The 27,621-nt window shown below is 36.5% G+C and overlaps 1 protein-coding gene across 3 annotated transcripts in view; it reads left to right on the forward strand.

Moving 5' to 3' along the window:
* The window catches only part of PTPRQ (protein tyrosine phosphatase receptor type Q), a 137,807-nt gene that overhangs the window by 79,474 nt on the left and 30,712 nt on the right, over positions 1-27,621 (forward strand). For all 3 annotated transcript variants that reach the window (XM_066993533.1, XM_066993539.1, XM_066993540.1), the window contains exons 43-50: positions 6,872-7,204; positions 14,047-14,168; positions 17,593-17,779; positions 19,908-20,152; positions 21,076-21,142; positions 21,692-21,850; positions 23,038-23,260; positions 23,718-23,791. In XM_066993533.1, coding sequence (XP_066849634.1) covers positions 6,872-7,204; positions 14,047-14,168; positions 17,593-17,779; positions 19,908-20,152; positions 21,076-21,142; positions 21,692-21,850; positions 23,038-23,260; positions 23,718-23,791 — 1,410 coding nt within the window. The remainder of the gene's footprint in view (positions 1-6,871; positions 7,205-14,046; positions 14,169-17,592; positions 17,780-19,907; positions 20,153-21,075; positions 21,143-21,691; positions 21,851-23,037; positions 23,261-23,717; positions 23,792-27,621) is intronic.

Raw genomic sequence — 27,621 nt, forward strand, 5'->3', positions numbered from 1 at the left:
CTATGCTAAGTTGTAGCTGTACACAGACGTATGCTTTGTGGATGAAAAAGAGGAGTGCCTGAAAGGGTTGGTAATAGGAAAGTTTCTTAGGTCTTCTGGTGTGGAGCTGGCAAAATATCATCATTTGTTGTTACTTGTGCTAAAACATGTTTATTCTCTGAATAAGTGAACCTATAAAGATTCTGGTTTTGTACCTCTGAGTTGGCGGTGCCTACTAGGAAATGTGGTCACCTTTCTCATTTAGGCTTGTGAGGAACACAAAATGTAGCATGGGCTTAAAACCTTCTTCATACCCAAATAAATGGTTTGTTTCTACCACCATATATTCTTTTCATAGGACATGGCAGCTCTAGGAGCTGGGGTTGCATGAATTTCTTCATTAACTTGTAAAGAGAACTACAGATGCCCATAATGCAGTGAAAGAATCGTTTAAGTCAGTACCTTAAAGCAGTCCTGAGGGTCCCAAGCATGATGTGGAAGTGCAGTGTTTTGGCCTGGTTATCCAGAGGAATCACTTGTTGCAGAGCCCCAGTATGGAAAATGGAAGAACTTTGTTCCATATCACTACTACAGATAAGAGAAGTATGTTTCACATGTTCAAAAAGTGCTATAAGCTCACATTTCCAATATGTATTAAAGCAGAAGCATCACAAAAACATGGGGTGAATCATGACTAAGAATCTTTGAAACACTTCTTTCCAAGATGACTGAAACTGCTTTCTTTTCCAGATGTCTACTTTCCTAATAGTGTGGATCTTTTTTTAGATTTTCTCATTAGTTGATATCTCCAAATGTAAGTTAATGGCTTTGATGTTGATGGCAGGTCTTCACTAGACAAATGAAGTGATCAGTTGGTGGCTGCTAATGAAATTGCATTGATGTTATTTTTATAAGAAGTTGGATAAGAATAGAGGAATCATATAGTGTAGGATGAAAGAACTTTTTTTGTAAGGACTAGGTCAACTCAGAACATAAAAGAAATGGTGGCGAGATATACATACAAAGCTGATGTTGAAAGCATTTTGAGGTCAAATACGTTGTTTACTGAAAAGTAGACAGTAGTCCAGTTTGTTGGTAAGCTTGGCATTCTTGGTTTAAGACTCAAGAATATTGATAGTTATTCACTACTTTTCTAAGCTTAGTTTCAAGGTGTGCATTTATCCTTAGATATGTAAGACTTGATCTTTCATTTCTTAGACCCCACAGTTAGATACTGAATTTTCTAATGTGCTAGGGACTCAGAGGTCTAGTTCAAGGAGGCTTTTTTAAGACGTGTTCTCAACTGTGCAATTTCCTTTAAAGCATGTCTGATAGTATCAGTCCCAAGTCATGGGAAAAATAGTCTACAGTTTTTTACATTTTTATGTTAGTAAAATCATCTGGGACCTATTTGCAATGTCCTTGTTCATACCAAGCAGGACTTTATCTCACAAGGAGTTAGCAGTCCATACTAGAGTAGTATTTAGTATCATCAGGGATATCAGCTTAACCCAGGAAACTCCTTTGGGTAACAAAGCTTTCAAAAATTAATAGAGATAAGCAATATGGAATATTAATCTGCTTTTCCAATACCTCAATTTTCTGAATATTATTTCATTGTGTGCCCACTGCTATCTGTTCTACTTTGTTCTTCACTTTCCTCCTGTTGATACTCTTAATACCACCCAACAGACTTCTAGGCTGCCGCTGTTCTTTTAATCCAAACTCCAGCTACAAGCAGCTGTTCTGTAGGCAGAGTTTTTTTATTAACTTCGTTAGGAACTATGCCATATCATATTACTGTCTTCTGTTCCCGGCCCGCGCAGCTGTAGTCATTGCTTTCCACAGAAGTCTTTATGGAAAGCCGTAACTGCTCTCTTTTCTCAGTAGATTTTTTTCTGTGTCCTTTTCTGCCCTTAGGTTATCTTTGCATTGCAAATAAGATTTTTTCTACCAAGTGTTTCTGTTGCTTTAAACTAGTTCCACTGGCCCAGTTCAACTTACCTGAGTCTTCTTTGTACAGTCAGGTGCCTTTTCTACCAGGAATTTCCTTTCATTTAGGTTCTCAAATAAAAAGTTAATCTCAGAGCAGTCTGCCAACTTTGGAAGGGCTGATTAGCATTGCAGCCAGACGAGCATAGGGAACTGGGGCCAAGATCTGTGAAAGTAACTTATATTTAGGTGCTTAACTTCCTGTCAACTTCAGTAGGAGTTCAGGCACGTAAATAGGTTTTAGGAGCTTAAAATCCCATGTGGATCTGGCTCCGGGCACTTTTCCTTGGAGTTTGGCCATCATGTGAACAATGGTGGATGAACCTGAAAACACGTAATTCCTCCTCCTGTCCAGAAACGGAATTACCAGCATTTCACAGCCAGCCTCTCCGCCGGCGTCCTGGCTGGCTTTCAGAAGCTGAATTAAAAGCTATTAAATTGAAAACTATAGAGTACATTGCACCAAAAATTACAGACTTTGAAAACCTCCTTACACCCAAAGGTAAATGAATTATAGCAAATGCAATATAATTGGATAGGGAAAGACTGTTGGCTGAATGCTGACGAACTTAAGGGATCCTACCCATGATTCCCAGGGAATTTAAATATGTGATTAGCACTAGAATTCCCACAAAGTAATAAGGATACAGACACAGACAATTTGTGACCTAGACCACCCCAAGCACATCTTTTCAGGGTTTTTTTCTTTAAATGCACCTTTCTGGAAGTCAGGAAGAATAATATTTTCTTTTAGGCTCGTAACAAAGTGGGAGTATCTTAGAGCAGATAGATAAGTCTTTGTTATAGTTCCAATTTAATCTGAAAGAATAATTCACAGATACAATTTTTGGCTTCAGTTGCTTTTAGTGTGAACAGTGATCACTTCATCATAGTTGAGTCATGTTTAGAAAATTTAAACAAGCTGCATGATTACTCTAGGAAGCATGGAATGGTTTGTTCAAATCAGTACCATCTGTGGAGGGAAGAAGTTGGGGGAATTTTAGTCATTCCTGAGGAATGGAAATCTGATTCTCCATGCTGGAGTAATTGTAATCCTCTTTGTATCTGTAACCCAATAGCATAGTTGTCTTGAAATTGTCTCGTCGAACACAGTCATCAAGTGCAAAAGAGACTGTGCCACTGGGTGTCACTGCTCCTCACTGTGGCCCTCATAGCACCCTTGTGATTTACTCCAGATTCAGATCTCAGCTTTTCATTTGCTCTAACAAAGATCACATTTACAGTTCATTTTTCCATTCAAGAAATGAGATAAAATGAACTAGATTTTAAGCTGATTTTAAGGCTCTGATTCCCTTTTAAAAATCTGTCTAGGTGCTGGCACAGAAAAATTCCCTGTGTCTTCTACTGAGTAGGTTTTTTGTAGGTTAGAAATAGTTTGCATATATGTGTCTTAGTAAACTGGGGGAAAAAAAAAAGTGACATAAAATAGAAATAAATGCTTTTGTATGTAAGAAGTCTGTCTAATATATCTGTTGTGTTTATACCTGCAATCTTATCTTTCAAAATGGTGGGTTTGCTGTAGTATTACTCACTGGGATAATCACAGAGATTATCTCCAGCCTTGTGAGAAAAATTTTTATGGGATCCCCCTGTAGTCAGTGGGAAAAAGGACCCTTCTCTAGGTAACAAATGGAAAGAGAAACAGTTTTTCTTCCCTTCCTTTCTTTCCCCTACTCTCTGGGAGTTTGTCTCTTCCCACCAGGTACATGGAGAGCTCGAAGAGGCTGGCATTATTAGACCATAGTGGTGTGTGAGAACCCACAAATCACAGCCACTGTTATTTTTCCTGAAACAATTTGTAGTTCTGTCAAACAGCCAAGCATCTTTTCTGCCTTTACTACAGCATCGTTAGTTCTCAGGTCTTTAAAATAGCATCAACCCTGTTGAAACTGGGAGACCAGAATACTCTCCTTGAGAAGGAAAGCCCACGATGCTGGCTAGCATGCGACTTCTACCAGCAACTCACATCTTCAACCTGTCTAGTTTTAGATGCACAGAGACTGCAGTTGTGCCAGATGTGGATCTACCAGCTGTACATTGGGAATGGGTATATATTTCCACCTTCCTTTTGGCACCCAACAATTGAGCAGTTGCTATGTACTTTGTCCCAAACCCCTGTTTCTAAGTTTTCCCTTTATTATATTCAGACAGACACTTGTGGTTCTGGTTTTCTACCAGAATCCTTGATTATGGTAAGATCTATGTTGCTTTTTAAAACCTGCTCTGCTTAAAATGTTGTGATGAAGAGGCATCAGAATATATTGAATCATTTTCCCTATCCCCAGGCAGAAAGCTTTAAGCTCCATGTAGGGTGCTTTTTCAGTATTTAATCCTGTCTTCCATTTAAATGGGAGTCTTGTTCAATAATCAGTTTTCAGCAGATGGAAGTTAATGGTGATAGACTAAGAGGCATTAGGGCCTGTTGTTTTGACCTCCATGTTGCTTCCTTTCACATTTTTATTCCAAGCCATCCAATGATAGGTGTTCCCATCAAAGCAGAAGCTCCTAGTCACGTGCCCAGGATGGTTAGGTCATATTCCATAAAAAAATACAAAAAGAGTAATCTCTTCTGACTGAGGAGGAGGATGAAATTTTCTTAAATTATCTTAGTTTGGATCTGATCTGATGTCTTTGGAATTGCTGACTCTTGATTTTTGACTTCCTGGAATGTACAGCATTGGGTCTTAAAACTACTTTATTTTAATTCAAGTTCAGGGTAAGACTTGGTGATAACTTTTATTTCAGTCAAACGGCTTTATCCATTCTATCTCAAATTTTATCACCATCATAATGGAGTGTGTACGATTAATATTCTTTGCAGTATCTGAACAGATATTAACAGTCTATATTCTAATAGAGTACATGATTTTTTTAAAGAAGAACACAGAATTTTCATAAAAATTATTGAAGATTTCTGTGTTTTTATCTTCCAGCAACTAGTGGATAAACTAAACCTTTCCATGTAATTTGCATAAGTAGCAAATACAGTTTATAGAACTATTAAGAAAATACTTCAGTGCTTATGTCTCTTCCAAAGTGAATAAATTGAATATTACCTCTCCAAAATTGTGATCAAGCAAGACAGTTTCTACCTGGTTTGTTTTTATTTACTACTTCCTGTACTTTTCTTCTCTTCATGGTAATAACAACAGAGCAAAACAATTTTGATTTTGATATTATAGAGTATTATCGTGAAAGTTGGCACTGACAGAGACTTTTTTTGACAGTTAGCTTTTGGTCTGTGTCTACTTAGTAGGCTGCTCAGTAGGCTGGGAGCGTATGGGGCTACTGTGTGCTGTGACAGAGGAAGTCCCCACGGCTCCTGTGTCTGACCTCTGTCCTGCAGGCTCCACCTTCTTTGGGCTCGTTTGAAAGGGTTTGGATTTCTCAACTTTTTCATTGTTAGAGCTTGGTTTGACTCTGAATCTACATCTCTTTCTTGTTAAATATTCACATTTAATGAAGAGGCTTCAGCTTGTTACATTATGATGTTTTATGAACAAATTGTTGCAGATGAAAGCTGAGCTCAGACACTACCATAAGGCTGAAAAAAAAAAAAAAAGCTTTTCTCTTTCTTCCCCAGTAACATTGGCTTGGGATCCTTTTATTCTTTATGTAAGCCTTGGGGCTTCTTCAGTTTCAGTTTGAGGATATATCATGTGTTTGCTTTTACCAGCGATACTTCTTCCCCCAAAAAGGCTAAAGCACTCTTTAAAGCTAAGTGCACAAAATGATTTCTGAGCTGATTTCTCTGCACAGTTTTTGCCATAGAGTATTAGTATTATCTTACAGAGGGTCTTAGAGATAATATTAGCTTACTGTATGACTATTTGATATAGCACAAAACCATATGTTGCATCCAGTCTGCAAGAGCTGAGAGTACACTGTTGTCTTAATATAGATATGGATGAATGTGTGTGTGTATCTATGCCCTACTTCTGTCTCCACGCACTGAATATAAATCTGTGCTTACTCTTGTATACATATGCATTTAAATACACGGAGGCAAACTTTATGGGAAGTTTCTTTTTTTTGCCTTGTATTGCCATGTTATTTAATTGTTCCTGGTTTTTTTTTGTTTGTTTTGTTTTGTTTTGTTTTTGATTTGTAGTTTACTGAACAGCTTGTAAAACAGCTACGTTATGTATGTATTGATACTTTTCATTCAGAAGGTGAAACAGGACACAAAATTAAACCTGGAGGTGTTGTTTGAGGATTTCATGTTACAAAGAGAGAGGGTTACAAATGAGTATTTCTAAGTGAGAGGTGAGGAATCTCAGTTAGCAAGAGCAGTAAGAGATGCTGTGGGCAGGTCAAAAATAACTTCGCTTGATGCTCCCTTCCCAAGTTGAGACATAACCCCAAACGTAGTAACAGCAATGTCACACCTCTCAAAGCTTGCCTTGTATGCCACATTTAAAAGTATTTGCCTTTTTCAAAAGCTATCATACATGTTTCCCACCTATATGTTTGGTGTAGGTTACACCAATGGAATTGCTCCATATTAACTATAGGAACTTGAATTTGGTTCATCAGATGTGCTTATTAAAATATTTTAAAAACACTGGTTAAAAGGGTTATAGTTGCAAAAAATTTCATTCAAATGAAGATACCATATAATCATAGAATATTCTGAGTTGGAAGGAAACCACAAGGATCATTGAGTCCAAATCCTGTCTCTACATAGGACCACCAAAAATCAGACCCGATGTCTGAGAGCCTTGTCCAAGCACTGCTTGAACTCCAGCAGCTCGGTGCCATGGCCATTTCTCTGGGGATCCTGTTCCAGACCATACTCTTAGTGGAGAAACTTTTCCTAACATCCAGCCTGAACCTCCCCTGCCCCTGTTGTATATCTTACACATGTTTTAATTTGCAGTTCCTAGTGCTCCCAGGGATATTGTTTTTTCCAATGTGCAATCAACAAGTGTGACCTTGAACTGGAGATCACCGAAATCTATCTTTGGCTACTTTCAAAACTACAAGATTACCACACAGCTACAGTCCATCCACTGCAGTGACTGGGAAATTAAGGAATGTATTGAATATGAGATGCATCAATATTTATATGAAAATGTGGTGGATGACAAGATAGAAGAGACTGTGTATGGACTAAAAAAATACAGGTGGTACAGATTTGCAGTTGCTGCCAGTACAAATGTTGGTTATGGCAGTTCTTCACCTTGGATTTCTACGCAAACACTTCCTGGCTGTAAGTAAGGATGTTTGTCATATGTCATATTGCTATTACAATGTGTATAACAATGTGGTCATCTAAATAATCAGGAACACTTAGTAGAAGTTATTTCTTCATAGACCTATAATATTGGTTTTATTGTAACTCTTCAAGTACAAAATATGATATAAATCATTTGGTAGGTATGTACTGTTCACACTACTTCAGATTTTAATACCTTTTATTTGCTATACTATATATACTGTTTGCTCAACAACAATTTAATTTCTCAGCCCTAGTCTGCCTCTAGGGTTGGTAAATCTGAATTTTGTCTACTTTGGGTTGATATGCTGTTTTCAATTCATCGTCGTATGTGGGGCGTGTCAATGAAAAGTAGTCTTTATTTTTCTTTTTAATTCTTTGACTAAAAACCTGTTCTCTAATGTAGTAACGCTTTTCTGAAGTTCTGCTGTACATTCCTGTCAGTGGAACATAAAGAATATTTTCAGAGAAATTAAGATTTCTTTTCAATACCATTATTTACCTAACGAGATTGCAGATCAGAGTAGCCATGTAATGTCTATGGGGCTGACATGCCTCAGCTGAGGTTTAAGTTTCCAAAGAGCAGTTAATTGTCACAGATATGTTGTCACTACATATTTGAGAGAAAAGGACATGAAACATAAATTATTTAGGCAGTTGAGGCATGGGGCAATTAGGCATGGGGACATATAACCTTTCCTACCAGTCCACAGCCTGCCTAGGTCAGAGCACATTTGAGATCTGGCCTTTGGTCTGTGTGGAGCAAAAGAGATCCACCATGAGTGGCCCAACTAAATCACTGCTCCTTCGCTCCATTCCTCTTTTACTTAGTAATCTTAGTAGAGACCAATGAATTAAATAGCTGTGTATCAAGGACTATTCAGTGGTCTACCAACTTACTTTGTTCTGTTCATGTTTTAACAATCATGTGAAGTGAATGCAGAAATCTTTTTTATTTGTTCCTCACGGTATCTGTGCACTCTCTGTGCAGTAACATTGTCTTTAAATACCTCTGTCGTTGAATACCTCTAAATTTTTCTGCCAGGTAAAGAAAATTGTCATCTTCATTTGCAGATGAGAAACTGCAATAGAGAAATTCTAAGCCCAAACATACAAAGAGATTTAGACACTGTGAAAGTGAACTTCACAACAACCCATTTTTCATATAGAGCACAGAAGCAGTCCTTTGGACTGAAAAGTACTGGAATCAGCAATGGAGTCATTCTCATGTGCGCTGACTCTTTGTCCAGTGTTTTTTGGAGGGATGTGAATAAATACAATATTATAAATGAAAGTAAAAAAAAAAAAAACTCCAGATGGAGCAAAAAATAGCTAACAGAAGCTGTGCAACTTGTGAGCTAGCAGTTCTGAGAGATTTTGTACTATTAGATAGATAGATCTCAGCTGCTGAGATGTCCTGGAATGAATCACAGAATGCTTTGGGTTGGAAGGGACCTTAAAGACCATCTGGTTCCAACCCTCCCGCCATGGGCAGGGACACCTCCCACCAGACCGGATTGCTGAAAGCCCCATCCAGCCTGGCCTTGAACAGCTCCAGGGATGGGACATCCACAGCTTCTCTGGGCAACCTGTGCCAGGGCCTCACCACTCTTTGAGAGAAGAATTTCTTCCTAATGTCTAATCTAAATCTACGCTTTTTCAGTTCAGAGCCATTAGCTCCTGTCCTATCACTACATGAGCTTTTAAAGTCCCTCCCCAGCTTTCCTGTAGGCACCCTTTAAGTACTGGAAGGCCACTATAAGGTCTCCCTGGAGCCTTCTCCAGGCTGAACATCCCCAGCTCTCTCCACCTGTCCCCAAAGGAGAGGTGCTCCAGCCCCCTGATCATCCTTGTGGCCCTCCTGTGGACTCACTTCAACAGGTCCACGTCCATGCAAATACTTTTCTTCCAAAAAATATTGCTGAACTTAGGAAAGATAGGGATTTAAAGCAGACGGAGAGGCAGATAATCAAAACACATGTGATCACATAAAGATAGGATTATCTTTATGATTTCCTGTCCAGACAGTGTCAGTTTGGTTTAAGAAAGAATTAGTTTCTTATCAGTCCCTCTGAGGAGTTGGAAGTTAAAAGCAGAAAAGCCTCTCTTGACTGCACAAACCACTTCCATGCTGATGCAGTGTTGTTCTCAGCACTAGGTTCCCAGTGTGCTCTATTAGCCTGTTTAAAAACGTTTCTAGAAGTTCCACCAGCCCAGATGTGAGTGGCCCCTGGCCTGTGTCTATAGTGGGAGAAGAGGGCAGCAACACATTACCTGTGGACTAAATCAGTGACACATAGAGAGATGAACTGCCTATAAAACATACTGCCCCAGAGTCAAGGGAGCATGGTCTTTTTCCTGGGGCAACGGCAATCAGCTGAGGAGGAAAAAAGAGGAACAAGGCATGTCACAGCTGGGTAGCCAGCTGGCAGCTTCAGCAGCGCCAAGACCCTCCCTGAGCAGTGGTTGGACTTTGTGAAAGGCAGGTTTCCAGCTACCTGACCTTATGCACTCCACAGACTCATCTGTAAAAATATCATTAAATAGACTAAGAAATTTTATTTCTTCTTTTTCCTTTGCAAAGGTTACTCCCTGTAGCAGAGAAGAGAAATTTGGGGAGTGAACAAAAAAAACTTGTCCAGTGCTCCGGGAAGCCCTGCAGAGTGCACCCACAGAACAGGTGTAGCTCTCCCTCTCCTCTCTCTCTGTAGCTCCCCCTCTCCTCTCCCTCATGGACTGAGGCAAGCATCCTCTGGATTAGTCTGCTGGTACCCAGCCAATATACATGGTCTGTTAGGGCTTAAGGGTGCTTAGATGCTATGTAAAATAGCCTGAGTACTTAGCCCCTAAAATCAATGGGAGTTGTGTTTGCAGATTTGAGGGCAGAAGTTAGCGACCATTCTGATTTTATAGAAATGCCTCTGTAAGACATTGTTTCTGAAAAAAAAAACAAAACCCACAAACAAACAAACAAACAAACCACACATGTTACCTTGGTTGTGAAATAATACTCAAATGATTTTGCTTATGAAATAATTGGGTACTCAGAAATTTTTTGTTTCTCTCAAGCCTATAGTTATATTCAAGAATTTACAACATTTAAGCAAAAAACTGTTAGACTCGGTTCCAAGAATATAAAGAGATGAAATCTTGACAACAACAACAAAAAATACATAAAAGAAACTGTAAAGATATTCTTCACATTTTCAAGTGTTGAGTATTGGACTGTTCTGCTACAGCAGCAAAAGCTAATAATTCTTAATATCCAATGACAAAGGTGAGGATCTTTAATTCTTTATTTCAGTTGTTCATTATGAAGGTAAACTTAAGGCTAAGGGAATCATTTTTAAGATTCTTCTACTCACTTTCATGTTTCAAACAAAAAATAATGGCAGTGTTCTGTACTGAAAGAAGTTATAGTGTTACTCCATGGAAAATGTTACAGGTTATGCAGTACAGCCCAGTTCTCACAACCAGATAAACTATTCAGCCTTCTGTCTTGCAGATTATTCTCACAGGAACTGTCCTACTGTCTCATAAACTAGTTTGATGGCACTGTTATTGCTTAGCTGATGGATTACCTAAGAGCCAAATCTGCTTTGCAAGATGAAATATTTTCAACATAACTTAGATTTATATAGTTACCAGTACAGAAGATCATAGTGCTGTGTCACAGGAAGGGAAAGGGCAACAAATGTTTTCCATAGCTAAGGGAACTTTGTTCCCTCACACCTGCTCCTCCACTGAGTTTCATTTTTGTATTTATAAGGAGAATAAGATTGGCTGAATTCATACTTTCTAAGAAAAACTTTGAAGGATGGATGTTAGCTGGTAAATGAAGGGCAGTGAGATCATTGAACTTATTTTGGATCTCATACAGTTACACAATGCAGTGCTTTTTGGTAAACTTCCAAGTCTCCTAATGCCAGGATATACTAAGATACAAAGGAAAATCCCAGATGTTAGAATGTCCCATGAAGGATAGGACAAAGATGCATGGGGCAGAGTTATGCTACCTTCTTTCCCAATCCCTGCTGATACCCAGTTGCTTGGTACACTTCAAAAAATATTTCTGTGTGGTGAAAAGCTTTGGCTGTATACCAGATAGATTTTGCCTGGGAGAACTTGGTTTTCTGTGTTCCTTTCATTCTCTCAGAACTCAATATTGGAGATTAAGTATGGTCTAGTATAAGATATAAATGTTTCAATTTATGTAAAAGTAACCTAGGTAATTATAAAACGAAATAAGTGAGCCTCACACTTAAATTTTGGTGGGAAAAAGAAAAAGGGCTGGTCTTAACCAAACTGGCAAGCATGAATTTCTGTTAGAAGATTGGACTATTCAGACTTATTTTTGAGGATTATCCTAAATGATGGGCTATCCAGACTTATGTTTAAGCTAACACACTTAACTGCTGCCTTAGCATCAGGACACAGATGGATGGGAAAGATGACCCTGACCTCCATAAGACCCACATTCCTCTGCAAGGATAGAAGCATGATAATCAGGAAATGATGGTTATTAGTTACAGAAAATGCATTATTGTGAAAACCAGGAGAAAAGTGCTTATGAGAGGAAGTGATTGGATTATGGCGGAATGAGAGAATAAGTCTAGGTCATTTCTACTGAGTAAATTGCTGTGATTTATAAGAGAAAGGGTATAGTGATACCATGGACTTGTATTGACTGGATTCATTTCACAAACAAACTTAAATCAGAATATGGCAGCTACCTACTGAAGCAAAACATTTTTTAGAAAGATGCTTTTTGTAAAACATGAGGCATTTCAGACACATTTCATTTGCTAGTTGCCTAAGTATGCAGCTTATTTCAGAAAATATTTAATTTTAGTATCATTCAGTTGATGTCTGATACTGTACTTTTCATGATGAAAATAAACCAGGTATTAATGCTTACATGTATTTTAGATCAGTGTCTTAAGTACAGTATGCTCAATTAGAATTTTCTTGAAAGTGTCTCAAAATGTGTCAAATAGAACATGAGTATGGAAATAAAATAACTTCAGGTTGGATAATTTGCAGATTAGGTTATGCTTAAAGTCATTTCATGCCATCATCGTCTAATGAATAAGTGTAATTGGCTTTGGGAAAAAAAAAAAAAAAGAACGATTAAATGCTCCATTCATGCTATAAAAGAGTAATGGAAGTTTACCTATGGAAACCTGGTAGGTTTGGAAATGAACAAAGGCTTGAGAAACTATATACAGTTTTATACTGTTTTTCAGAAAGTTCAGTTGGAGATGAAGATACGAGCACTACCACAGTTACTGAGAGCACTATTCACAGTAAAAGTCACTGTTTGAACAAGTCTCATATGTATTACCTGAAAAATAAGCCTAATTTGCTCTAATTCTGTTTTTTAGGGGAACAGTGTTTTCACCACCCCTTATGTGCCTTCATACACAGTTCACTCAGTTACAGTCTTCATTCAGTTGTTTGACCCTATTCAGTATTTTAGAGGGCTGCTTCCAATGTCTGAATTTGATCCTCCCTACAAAGTCTAGTATATTCCTGCTAATCCTGGCACACCACTCTACCTCCTATATACAATATCCTGAACTCTTCACAGCACCTTCTCAGCTCCCAGTTTTTCCTGTTTTATTCTGCAAACATGGTGCAAAATGTGCACCTTCACAGTGCAAAATCTCTCCTCGTGAGGCTTCACAACTAATTTCAGTAGTTACATACCTTCTTCTGTGCTATTTTTCATTTTCCTAATATTTTCTACCTAACAAGCTAAGTAACTTTGTATACACTAAAATTTTCCTCATAAAACTCTCTGACAGACTGTTTGCTGATATGTGTTAATCATTGCTGTAATTTTTTGTGGTAGATTAAAAAAAAAAAAAAAAAAAAGCACCATGAAGCCAAGGAATTGCACACAAATTTGTTGTGGCTTCTATAACACGCTGTTCACTGGTATATGTCACAGTTGTCTTTTTTGTAGTAGACAAAAGAGGAAGGCACCATGGAGCAAATTTATGGCATTATATACAAATCTGTTGTCCATTTTATTCCAAATTTTAGCATCCCCAAATTTACCACAGGCATTAAGAAAAAGTAATGCCACTTACTCTGAGACTTGCCGTATTGTTATATGAATTCAAGAAGTTAATTAATTTCTCATTTATGGGTAAGAAATAACTAGGTGAATTTGCATATCACCATGACAAAAGGAAATTTTAGGAAACACTATTTTTTAACGTGATCATTCTTCCCTTCTTACAATTCCTGTTAGTTTTTGGTATGTATTTTCCAGTGTTTCTCAACATGTTAAGAGTAAGTGAAAATGAAACCTAGATTTTTTTTTCTGTATATATTTTTTGTACCAGTACTGTCCAATATTGTTGGAAGTCTTTTCCAGCTCACAGAAGACCTTGTATTTTGATAATTTCTTGTTCTTTGCATGATTAGTCTGACAAACTTTCTCCTGTATATTTTGCATGCCTATTCATGTAAATAGCTATATATATATTTTGCTTGTGTCATGCAAAATGCATGTAATCAACCTGTAATAGAAAAAAAAAGACAACAACAAAAGAAACTGTTGTTTCCAGTTACAATGATGTTGTAGGCATTTAAGACACTATAAATGCTGTGATACGTTTAACAAAAGCTGTGTTTCTAAATCCCAGTGTATACTTTATAAAGGAGAACAAAAAATGTTATAATTATTTAAGCAGTCTACAATAGTAAATTTGTGACAAAGTTTTATTTTCAAATAGAAAAATAATCTCTACTGGCTGCTAAAATTGCTGGTTTATTTGTTGTGAACTTCTCTGGCTGTGATTCACATAAGTATTTTTTTTCTGTAGCTCCAGATGGTCCTCCAGAAAATGTGACAGTGTTAGCTACATCTCCTCACAGTATTAATATCAGCTGGAGTGAACCTGTCGTCATTACTGGACCAACATGCTATCTCATAGACATTACCTCAGTAAGACAACTCTGTTCTATTTTTGATAATAATACAGATGCTTAGTGATATAAAAACTCACAACAGATTTTTTTTTAATGGAAGTTATAGGATAGACATAAACTGGAGTGAAAAATGATATGACTGACGTGGCCATTTTCACATAAACTCCACCAAAGAATTCATTATACATTTACAAATTTCTTAATGGGAGATAGATTAATTAATTGATATGAAAGAATGTGTGCTAATAGATCTTGCACAATAAAAGGTTTAGCTATAATTGTATGCAGCAAAACAGTAGCTGAGCTTTGCAGAGGTGTACCTTGTTCCAACAATAATGATATTGTTTACCAGTAAAAATGATAATGACTTATTTTTGATCCAAAGAAAAAGGTCATTGTCATAATTTTACAGACGAGTGGAGAGCCTAGCAATCAGAAGTGACTTGTACGAAGTTACACAGTGCATCAGAGGGCCAATTTTAAAGTCAAACCAGATTTTTCACTTTCCACTCGGTGCTCTGTCCATCAAAATAACTGTATTTTGGTAGCACAGCAATAACACTTCTTTCTTCTTGATCTTTATAAGCAGAAAAAGCCTGACATAAGAGAAAATCTCTATTGGCCTTTTTCTTTTCTTCCTGTACTGCCCTTAAAACAACCATTAATAAACCACAAGTCATTTCATGCCCTGCAGCAAGATATGGAACTTTCAGTTTGAGCACATGAGAAGTTTTAAGTACAATAGAGATTCCCTGATAGTTCAGAAATTATACAGGGCTATCTGTGTAAAAGGGAAGGAGTTTACTAGACTTTAGTAAGGAAAACTTGCTGTTTGCAGCTTCAAAAATTCTGCATCAATCTGTTAGATAATGGGGGAAAAATAAAGAATGCTTCAAACAATTTAAAGACCATATATAGAAAGTTTTCTCTTCTCTGAGAAAAAAATAATATTATTGTCTATACATTTTAAGTGTTTCTAAATGAATCATAAGGATTACAGATATGCTAAAGTATTAATGATGAGATTTTTGTGCAATTAAAATTTCTAAGGAGATTAGTAAAAAAGCAATTTTTTTTTAAACTCCTCAGTATAGTTACAATGGAGAGTAATGTGTACTGCTGTTTTCCCTTTCTTAAAATTGATTCTAGAATATGTACAGCACATAAGTAATGGAAGGAATTGTTCCTTGGCCCATTAGGCAGGACACAAGAAATTAGATAACAATCTGTATTCCACCTTTACTAAAGTTAGAGAAGACTTCTTTCTGGTGAAAATTTCCTGTCCCTTTTGTCTAAATTTCATGATAATACATCAACAGTAAAACTACTTTTCAAGCTTTTAATAAAACTTTCAAATTAAAATATTAAAGATTGATGGTTTGTGTGCAATATTTAATCATTTTATTGATTAAATAAACTATTCCTCTTTTGTCTGATAATTCCTAAATTATAAACGGGCGTCATCAGATTCTGCACTATGAAAATGTTGTGAATACCTGAGCAATGGAAGTTACAGTAAAATTCCTTATTAAGATGAACTGTGGAATTTTTCCTGCCAGCATTTAGAATAAACTTAAAAACCCATTTTGATATGGTCAATTTGTTGGACCTTGTTTTTGTTTTTAAAAAGTTGTATTTTTTTGCCCAAATATATTTCAAGTATGCCGTTTTATCTTTAGGGATTCCTTGTTACCTGATGTTATCTTTTTAATGATCAGTAGCTACAGGTGTCAGTTCTGTAGATAATTCTCTTAATAGACAAATCTACTACTTCCTAAAGGCCAATATACCTGTCACAATATGTTTGCAAAGAAAATTTAAACGTATGTTTTATTTTCCCAGTGGGAACTTTTTGTGAAGACTCCAAATTCCACAAAATTCTGCATGTACAAATTTGTTCATTTAAGTTCTCAGCTGAGCGTTTTTAAGGATTTACAAATATTGGCTCACAGAACAGAATAGTTTCAGATTTCTACTCTGACATATTTATTCTTAAAAGACCTTAATTAGTATTTTTTAATAATGTATTCGGATTTTATAAGGCAAATGGAACCAAACCGTACAACTTTAGAAATAATATAAATATAATGATGCATTGTTGTGATTGTATTTTAGCTCTGGTATAAATATTTATATGCCAGATTTTTGATAGTCAGATAGGAAAAGCCCTTGATGGCCATCCCAGGAAATGAATGTCTGTTTAGTCCATCAGAAAGTTTAGTTCAGGTTAATTCTCAGTGGGGATAGATGCATATCTGTCAAATAAAAGGTATGATTGAACTATTCTAATGTTTTAGCAGCTGTGTTTAATACAGATTGCATCCAGTGGGAAAACTACTGTACAGCTTCCTAATCCTCTTTTCAAATAACATACTGAAGAAACAATAATGAAAACATCATTAACTGAAGTACTGGGAATAGACATAAAAAGAATTTTGAAAATGATACTTGATCATATGCTAGAAAAGCCCCCATATTTTATCTTTCTCCTTTTTTAAGCTAAGATTAGATTGGATATAAAGCTCAACATTGTATATTTTTCTACAGAACTACAGATTACTTTAGAAGTAGGGATCTCAATAAGTAATCTTGTCCATATTCTTGCTATAATGCAGAAACAAGCATACCTGGAATCTTCCTGACAGGCAATTCATTATCTTGTTCTTAAAAATGTCCAATGTGGAAAGCTTCTCAGCAACCTTCCATAGATTATTCCAGTTTTTAACTAACATTACAGTCACAGCCTTAGTTATATGGTTAGGTATATTGTTGCAATTTTTGTAATATTTATCTTTTTTAGTGCAAAGATCATTTCTATCTGTATTTTCTCAAACACCAAAACCAATGGATTATCCTCAGTTCAGTAACATCCTTCTTATATTTTGAAGTTATTACTGTCTTCTGCCATCTTTCCCTTTCTAGATTAATCCCCAATTATTTAAACTTTCCAGCTCTTCTAGTGACAGAATTACTCCGTTCTACAGTCTTAGCTGTAGTGTTGTTATTAATGAATCCCAAGAAGAATTGCTTTCTCTGTGGTGCTATCAACATTGTAAATTGCTACCCAATTTTCTTTTCATTTTTGTATTCCAAACCATTTAAAACTATATAGCTGATCATCTTCTGGATCTCTGCCTAGGTTGTTTCCCATTTCAGATTAGTACTGCTCCCTTGACCCACTGTCTGCCAATCGGTCTATGTTTGCTCATTGGAAGAGGGCACCAAGTTCCTTCCAACCCAACCCAAACAAACAGCCCACTTCCTATATTACACAAAGTGTTTAAGAAGCAACATGAGTGGGGTGGGTGTATACCCCCCTGTGCAGCAGTTAGGAAAGGAGGGAAATACAAGTTAAATATGGTGTTCAAATAGTAATGCCCTGCTGTTGGCTGTTTGAAATCTTGTAAATCTTTTATTTTTTATTTTTTTTTATTTTGCAGGTAGATAATGACAATTATAAAGCCCAGTTCCTGAAGAAAAATGATGAGGGTAAAATCCTAGAAATTTCTGATTTGAAGGCATTTACAAGGTATTCTGTAGTAATCATTGCCTTTACGGGTGACGTTAATGCTGCAGCCATTGAAGGCAAGGCTAGTTCTTCAGTAATTGTCTCCACTTTTGAAGCAGGTTTGTATTTTTCTCCACTTCATCTGGATCAAAGTTTGCTGTTTTTTCTTTCATCTGATAAATGACAATTTTGAAGACACGGTGTGCTTTTAATGCAGATTTGTTCTCACAATATTTTTTTCTTTAATGTTTAGAAGGTGCCAATCAGCAAGAAAGTGATGGTGATAATACATAATAAGATTTACCTTTAAGTGAATTGGATCACACTGCTTATAAATGGCACCTGTACTGACCTTAGGACATAATTTGTATATTCGTAGTGTAAGGAGGTTGGTAGCCCATAAGTGTAGTGCTAAAGTCAGCTCTACCACATTTTCAAAACAATCAGGCAGATATTAAGGTGAAAAACCTGCTGATGCTATTAAGTTTAACAGAGAAATAAAATTGAGCGCTGAATGTGAGGAACTATATGAGGACTCATGACACCAAGAGGCTTTACAGTAAAGTAGACAACATTTGCTTAGCAAAATATAAACATGTACATGGGAAAGATACAGTTCTATCTTAACATACATAGTTCCTGGTTGTGCTCCGTCTGCTACTTTTGCAGGTTTTGAGTTGTTCACTAAGGATATTTAAAAAAAAAACACATTTTTTTTCTGAAAAAATATTGAAGTTTTGCTTCATTCAAACTAATTATCAACTCAGTCTAAAGTACAATTTCTTTATCTATAGTGAGGTTAGCTCCAGGTCAACTGGTTTAGCTATATATCCAAATTAATTTCAGATTAGCATATACTACATAGTGATTGTATTTATCATTTATCTTTCCTTTCATGTATGAAAATCTAATGTCCCTAGTGATATGATGTGTGTGTGCGTATATGTACGTATATATATAATGCCTTTAATATGTCAAATTCTAAAGTTTTCATGACCTGTTTATATCCCCAGGGATTTTTATTGTGGAAAAATGAATGAAGATTAAATTTGTTGGTAGCTGTGTCTGTCTTGTGAGCTATCTTTTTTGATTTGTGAGCCACCTTTTTTGGTAGCCTTTTCTTTCATGTGAAAGTGTGATACATTAGAAAGTTGGGTAACCGTAGTGAAGAACAGTTGTTTTTTCCATCTCATCTCGTCTCATCTCATCTCATCTCATCTCATCTCATCTCATCTCATCTGGTTTGCACAGTCTAGCACACAGCTGAGTATCTGAGGAAGACAGGACTAATTTACATAGACTTTACTCCTCTAGAGAAACCTGAGTTTTCACTCATTGGCTGGGGTTAAAAAGAAAAAGAAAAGAAAAAAAAAAAAAAAGAAAAGAAAAAAAAAGGAAGATTGACAACTGCATCTAAATCCTTGGCTGAGGGAATGTTTTTACTTTCAGTTACTTGATTTCACTGTTTAGAGGTCATGCTACATATTTGTCTGCTCAGGTAGAGCAGTAAATATTCAGCTGCCTGGAAAGAATGTTACAGCCTTTTTCTTTCAGACAGGGACATTGGGAAAATGATTTATACCTCTGCTGTCTTGACAATAAACTACTGGAATAAAGTTTGACAAATAACTGTCTTTGGCAAAAGTGCATGTTGTGTTTGTGTGGTTGTTGGCTTCTGATACATTTCTGGACAGAAGCTGAAACACTTGTTTGACCTGTTGTAATTCCCTGCATATGTCTGGGCATCAGCTAGTGGAAAACTTTTTTCTTAGAGTTAGCTGTGATTAGCATGGTGGCTTGTTTATATGTTGGGAAGGAGCTCACTGTTGACAGAAGGCTTTCAGGAAAGGATACTCAAGACTAACACTTGCTTCTTGCTTGTCAGCCCATGAGAGGATCTGTTTACCTCAGGATATATTTCAAGGTACAATGGTGCCTTCAGGCTTTCTGAGTAGAAAATCAGAAGAAACTTTTCTGAGTAGAAACTAATGAGGGTTATCTAACAATTATTTTTAACATTTATAGCATTAAATGCTATCATCAAGAATAATATTTCACTACAAATTTAACTTTTATTTGTCTTTGTAAATATTTACATAAATAATAAAAATTGAGATTATTTTGGTAAAAGCAGAAGCTACAAATGAAATATAGATATGTGAAAGTATAATTTGTAATTTTTCAGGTTTTACTCTAATAGTCATAGTAGTGAACTGATTTAAGTGGATTACTAAATGTCTGTTTCAGTGCCTGAAGACCCACCTAACAACGTAACATTTCAGAAGATACCTGATGAGGTAACAAAGTTCCAAGTGACATTTGTGCCGCCATCTGAACCAAATGGGAATATTCAGGTGTATCAAGCTATGGTGTACAATGAAGATGACCCTGCTGCTATCTGGATCCACAACCTTAGTGTCATTGATAAAACAGATCAGTCGGTCACTGCGATGATAGAAGGACTGAAAGGAGGACATACCTATAATGTCAGCGTAAGAATTAATACTTTTTCTTTGGTGTGATTGAGCGATTAGCCTGGATAGGGAACACAGAACTAAGCCAAATCAAAACTGTCATACAGAGAATGTTAGCTGGGTTGTGAAGAATGTGAAGTCTGAGGAAAGAGGGGAACAATGAGAAGGGAGGAGTGAATGGGAGCCCAAAACATCACTAGTGGTAGCTGTGCACAAGTTCATGTCCTACTGAAGCAGCCTGTGACACACTGTCACAGGCACAAGACTAAATTTCTCTCTTAATTCCAGCACTTGCATTGCAAATTTGGTTCAGATGAAAGGTCCAGTTCTGCAAGGGGAGCTTACTAGAAGACTATGCTTGTAGTCGTAGAATCACAGAGTGGTTTGGGTTGCAAAGGACCTTAAAGGTCATCTACTTTCAAACCTTCTGCCATGGGCAGGGACACCTCCCATCAGACCAGGTTGCTCAAAGCCCCATCCAACCTGGCCTTGAACACTTCCAGGAATGGGGCATCAACAGTTTCTCTGGGAAACCTGTTCCAGTGCCTCGCCAACCTTTGAGTAAAGAATTTCTTCCTAATATCTAATCTAAGCCTACCCTCTTTCAGCTTAAAGCTGTTACCCTTTTTCCTGTCAGTACACTCCCTGACAGAGTCCCTCTCTATGTGAAAGAGTCCTTTCATATAATCAGAGAATCATACGTGAGAGGTGGCAACATAACTGTTCAAGTAGGTTTGTTTTTCTCCTTTTTGTAAGAGCTACATTACAAGTGATAAAGGATTACTGTACTTAGGATTGTAAAGAAATATGAGGTAAGTTCTAGCAAAGTGTGAATGGCATGAAAGGAGTGTTTTAGCATTCATTGTTGCTTCAGGTATATCTAGATTTGGCTGATTTGAAGCTAGTACAAATACTCATTAATAAGTGTTTGTTTTTTTAAGGTGTATGCAATTAATGGTGCAGGCGCAGGACCAAAAATTCAATTGAAAGTAACCATGGATATCAAAGGTATGTCTCAAAAAGTGCCCTTTTTCTGACATCTTTATAAATGCTGAAGAAGTTGTTTTTCTACCTGTGACTACATAGTTGTGTGCCTTTGTGTATTTTTAGAGGAAGTAGGAACAGGAGCACATAACTGATAGCCTGGAATTGCAGTGCTCAGTTTTGCTATGTGTCACTGATCATTTGCTAAACCATGTGCAGCACAGTGAAGCAAGCATATTGACATCAGTATTTTAGTTACCATCAGCAAACAGCTTAGAAGAATATAATGGAGTTATAACTAGTTATACGGTATCATATTCATGGAAATAAATACAGTTGTTGACTGAAATTCCTCTGAAAATCTAAAACAATATTTTTATTTTTTTAATGGAAAACTGATATGCAGAGGCATTTAAGAGAATACAGTTTTTAGAGGCTTAGAGCATGAATTAGGACATTAAATTGTCCCTGAAAATATGGCGATGATTTGTTTTCCGTAACACAGCTATGTGCCTGAACAAAGTACTTGCAGTGGAAAACAAAACTCTGTGGTATATCTTTGTTTAAAAACAGAACCGCCACGGCCTAAAAAGAAACCAGCACCTGTTTATGATACCAATGGGGCCTTACTTGTCACAGCCACAACAATTACAATCAGAATGCCAATATGCTATTACAGTGATGATCATGGACCTATCAAGAAGATACAGGTTCTTGTTGCGGAAGCTGGAGGTAGAATTTTATATATTCTCTTGAAAATTGTTTTCTGCTTTTTATAAATTTATTTTCAGCTTTTTTTTTTTTTTGGTTGTCAGAAACTTCATGTTAGAAAACAGCTGACAAAATTACTTTATCTGTGACAGCAGTACTAACAGCAAAGAGTCTTCCACAATACCTGTAGGCTGGGTTTTGAGAACACTTGCCAATGAAGCCCTACTGTTATCATTATATTTTCTTTATATTTTCTTCATCTTCTTGAAGAAATAAACACATTTGGCTTTTGTGAAGGATGAATAAATATAAAACTTTTTCTGCAAGTTTTTTTTTTTTCTATTGCTATTAGTGTTGCCTGTAAAAGAATGCAGTCATGTGCAGTTGATATTTCCATTTCATAATGGGGGCAGAGGGATTTACATAAATCCCTTCTGTAGACTGTGGGTTAGAATGCGTATTCCCTTGTATGGACTGATGAACACTTACGCATGTGACCAGTCTCATGATACTCTTTTGAGTAATTGCCTACCAATGTGCGTGGGAGTTTCATGAGTGGACATCATATGGTCAGGCTTACTTTACCTAAGAAGGAAAAATTCGAGGTATTTACTTCGCTTGGTTTGCTATCTTTAAAAGTGTGGAGGTAAAGTATTCACATTAAGTGGTAGAGTCTCTCACCGTTTTCTGAATGATGTATTTCAGCACTAATCCTAGAGACATTTACTTCATAGCTATTTCTATGAAGTTTCTCTTGAACTGAACAATATGCAAATACCATGTTAAGAGATATTTTGAAGATTTTTCTCCTGTCAGAGTTGCTCGGTACTGACCACTTATGGAAAACTAGTCATTTCATTTATGAAACTGTATTTGGAGTAAACACTTTTTACCGTCTTTGCTAGATATTCCCAGTTTCAAAGTAAATGGATTGCACGAGTGATGTCTTCTACAGGCACAGCTTATGTGTGAAACTGACCCTGAAGTTTTCTAGCTGTGATTCAGTTGACTTACTCTTAGTTAGCAAAATACAGCTGGTGTGGGGTCTTTAGGACATTTGGGCTCAAGTAAAAAGAGAGCTACAGCCTTAGTTGTATAAATGGCACTAATAGCATGCTAAGTCCTTAAAAAAATAATCTTTTATTTACCTTATTTACAATCTGATTAGAATGTAAATTATTTCTGATTATTTCTTTTCTTGACAATAGCTCAGCATGATGGGAATGTTACTAAGTGGTATGATGCCTACTTCAACAGACCAAGACTGTATTTTACAAATGAAGGCTTTCCAAACCCACCATGTATAGAAGGAAAAGAAGATCTGAGTGGCAAAGAAGAGATATATGTCATCGGCACTGATACTACATGTATGATACCAGGCAGTCAAGATAAAATATGTAACGGCCCACTGAAACCAAGAAAACAGTACCTGTAAGTACGTTTGCCTGTATGTTAGTCCAAGAGAAACATTTAAGTGAAATATACATTTACACAAGCAAGTATAGATACATAAATAAATAAACAAAACAAGTAGTTCAATAATGAAAAGTTGGAGCTTGAAGTATCACTGTGTGTGTTAATTTCAAGTTTTTGTCTGAAGTGGAAGTATGGGAGACAATTATTTTTTAATTTTTTAGTGTTTACTGAGTTCCTAAATTAAATAAGCCCAAATTCAAGATATATAGCCTGCTTCATATAGTTTCATTATACATTTAACATATTGACACTGAGTCCTAGATGTCTGTCATAATGTCACTTTTGCAGGTGGATAAGGATACCAGGTTATATTATACTAAAACTTCAATAGTTTTTAGTTTCTAAATTAAATATTTTTAAGGAAATACACATAAACTTTATGTTAATTACTTTTCTTTGTTTTATTTTACAGGTTTAAGTTCAGAGCAACTAATGTTAAAGGACAGTTTACAGATTCTGACTTTTCTGATCCTGTCAAAACTTTAGGTATGGAGAGTGACATTCATTAAAGTATTTCTCTATTTCCAAAGAATTTAGACAATTTAATGTGCCTTTTTAGTAGACTGATTTCCCTGTAGTAAACAGTATCTATTTTTGTTGGACCTAGATTAACTAGGATGGTTGCTGCCTGGTGAGGAAATGCATCCATTCTTTCCTATGTCCTTTTCAGGATGTCTTACCTCAGCCTGGACCGTTAAATGAAAAAGAAATATTGTCAAAGTTCATTAGCAGAGATTCAGTTGTATCAATGAAAATACTATTTTGCCGGGATTGCTTACCTTGATTAGGTGGACTATAGTCAGAAGCTATGCTGTTTGTGCAATGTCCCTCTCTGTTCGATTTACTATTACAGCTATTCCAGTGAGCGTGGTGTAGTAAACCTCTCAGCTGCTGATCATTTCTTCAACTGGCAGGTCATTTGAGGACATGACCATGTAGCCCTTCAGCTTTTAGATACAGACAAAGCTCTGTATTAATAAATTAATATTGCCTAATAGAAACCATCTGGTTCTGATGTCACTGGCCAATAAGGCAGCTGTTACAGGGTCTCAAATCCAGCATGAATTCTTCCACGGAGGTGTTGATGTACCACCAAAATTGGGAATGAAGATTCTCTTAGCAGATCGCAATAAGATCTCTAAGTTCTTTTTATACATTGGTAAGCCAAAACTTACTTAGCTAAGCTTTAGCCCTGACTTTCTGAAAAGGGATCCCAAGACAACTGGATGAGTACCCAGAAGAATTTTAGTGGGCACATATTTTTCATTTGGCATTCATCTTCTGTGATATGAGCTCCCTTATTCATCTAATCCATGTTAGAAATTTGTTACATGATCTGATATTGAAGATCCTGAAATGCTAATTCACTACCTGAATATTCTGAAAGGATCTGGCACCGTTTCTCCAGTCCTGAATGTTTCAGAAAGTGAAAGACAAAAGTTGTTTTTATTGGTTCTGAGTTAAAAATTTCTAATCCAATGAAGCAAATAGCTTGACCAGTGAGGAAGAGACTTTATGTCTGATCAGAGAAAACAAGTCTGCTGGAAATGGGTCAGACTTTATCCAGTCAGATGGACATACCTGGGCACCTTTCTAACAGGAAACTCTGAAATTCTTAAAGAAATCATCAAGACAAATAGAGAAATTATGCTGTAGTAGCAGGCAGATAGTATAATTCATGCTATTCTTTTTTGTTATTGAAAACTTGTGATATTGTCTCCTGTGGTGTAAATCATAAAGAAGCAAGAGCTGTTTGTAGCTGAATAAAATGTAGTGGGATAAAAAATAGCCCTGATAAATTCCTCAAATGTCTATGGCTCCTAATATCCATATTCTATTGCCTTCTGTGCTAATGTTTAACATCAAGTACTGCTTTTTAAACAAAACTTAAGTGGAATAGGTAATTAAGAGTTCCTTCTGTGCTTTCATACAAAACTGTTGTGAAATCAACATCAAATTCATATATCACAAGTGTGACAGGTACTGCAGATGAGTAGCCTTGGTACAGCACCAGGACTGCTGTTGTCAGCCCCAGCACAGCCATTGCTGCATGTTAAGTGAATGAAGAAAGTTAGATTTTTTCAGACACATTTTCTCTTGAGACTCATAATTTGAGGAACCTTGCCTAAGTGTTTCTTTATAGAACATGCTTTGGTAATACTAACTTCAGACTTGCTCTAGAAGCATAACTCAGAAAACATGCTGAAAAGATCAGTAGCTGTTGGATATCTCTGTGACCAATGACTTGTATTTCACTTGTAACAACACTACAATTTCTGAAGAAATTTATGCTGCCTGAAATCAGAAATGCAATTCCATTTTGAATCAATAGTTATCTTTTGTAATAATCACTGAAATCTGTGTTTTGCTAACACAATACATTTGTTTTAGGAGATAAAACAATAACTTGAATTTTGTCATAGGTATTCATTAAAGCTCAGAAAACTTCCCTGATTATTTTGGTTTCTGAGTCTACTTATACTTTTGATCTGGAAAACCAGAAAACTGACCTTGTATCTGTGCAATTTAATACTACATGCTAAATAGGTTTGAAGAAAAAATATGGAAATCTATAAGAGAGATCTGTCACAGATTTCTGATACTCTTGTTAAGCAACAGCAATTTTGCTAGAGAGGAACAAAGAAGCAGAAACTATTGCAATAAACAGCTGCAATAATGATTTTTTAATGGTAACAAAGAATACAATTTAGTATCGCCTTCCCACTCAGCCATACTTCGAGTACCACACCTCTCCTCTTCAGCTGGAGAAGTAGGGTTTCTTCCTTATAACTCATGACTGGGATTGCTAAAATAATGTCCATACTACAAGGAAAGGTCAAGATTTTTCCAAGAGATAATTAAGATGTGGTGGCAAATACTGTTTAAAACTGTAGTACATCATGGCAGCTTATAGCCATTCTATAAACTGTAATAGCTATTTCAGCAAATCATTGTGGGCAACTCAGTAGTCCTGTACAAGTATGATCTTTTCCATATGAAATAAAAAGCCATTGAAACAGGAAATAATCAAAACTTTTTTTGTTGTTGATGCCATCTTATGAGTAGATCAATCACAGAGATCAGGGACTTCTTCATTGCTTTTCCCCTTGCAACATTGTTTTATATACTTGCTTTTTTCTTGTTGTCTGGGCCTGGTCTAAATTGTTTTGACCTTGTAGCACCCTGTGTTGCACCTGAGGCTTTACTAATGCAGTGGAGGAATTATGTCAGGTGTTTAGAAAACTATGCTTAATTCTCTGTACTACAAAGCTATGTCTGTCATTTCATACAAGCATTATATCGCTTATTCATGTTGCTTGTGGTCTACAATAATCACAAATTTACAATAAATTGCTACCTAACCTACTGTTTACTGTGCTGTATTATTGTAATTGATTATTCCTGTCTACATGTAGAACTATGCACTTGGTCTTACAAAATTGTATCCTATTGTTTTAAGACAATTTATTCAGCTAAGTCAAGATCATTGAATTTTAATCATGCTCTACAACGTACATGAAGTCCAGATCATCTGCAATATGCTCTCTAAGTCTTTTGAGAGAAGTGAAATCAGGACTTCAGTGTTTTCCAGTGTGTCCTTGGGAGGATGTTGTTCCATGAGTGGGAAATCTCAGTTTCAGGAAGGCAGTATATTTTTCTGTCCTTCCTCAAAGCTGGACAGGAGCTAGGTTTCCTATTGTGGATCAGAAAGTGGAGGTGCATACCAGCACAAACGAAGAATATCAGCAGTAGTAATACCTTGTTACTCTTATTTTCACTGTGTGCCTAAGGAGAAAAGAGGCTAACGTTTCTGAGATAGGGACAGTATTACCAGGAAGAACGGGAAATTAAAGGACTCAGCACCAAAGAAACTGGAAAAGAAGTTTCGAAAATACTAAAACACAGGTGTATCAGTCTTTAAATGAACCTTCATTCTCACCTGGAGGGACTGATAAGAATACCAGCCCCTTTAACTTAATATCATCAAGCTCTTTAAGATACCTTCAGACCCGCTGATGTCTATTCTAACAATATCACCAATTTCCATATGAATAAAGAGCATGAGTTAATCATCCATGAGGCAGATTAATCCAGACTGTTCAGATCCAGTCACTAGGTGCATTCCTTCAACACCCTGAGGAGGGGATCTCCAAAAAGTATCTTTTATTCCTGTCTGTGAGTGATAGCTACAAACCTCATAGCTTTAGACTTGTTGCTCTTTCTTTTCCACTTTTGGTGCTTGGTTATTCCTAACTGTTAGAGCAGTGTGTCTGTTCTTGGCTGCACTGAGGCTGAAGCAGGAGCTCAACTAAGGT

The sequence above is a fragment of the Anser cygnoides genome, chromosome 1 (genome assembly GCF_040182565.1).
Source record: "Anser cygnoides isolate HZ-2024a breed goose chromosome 1, Taihu_goose_T2T_genome, whole genome shotgun sequence".
In the NCBI taxonomy this organism is placed as follows: domain Eukaryota; kingdom Metazoa; phylum Chordata; class Aves; order Anseriformes; family Anatidae; genus Anser; species Anser cygnoides.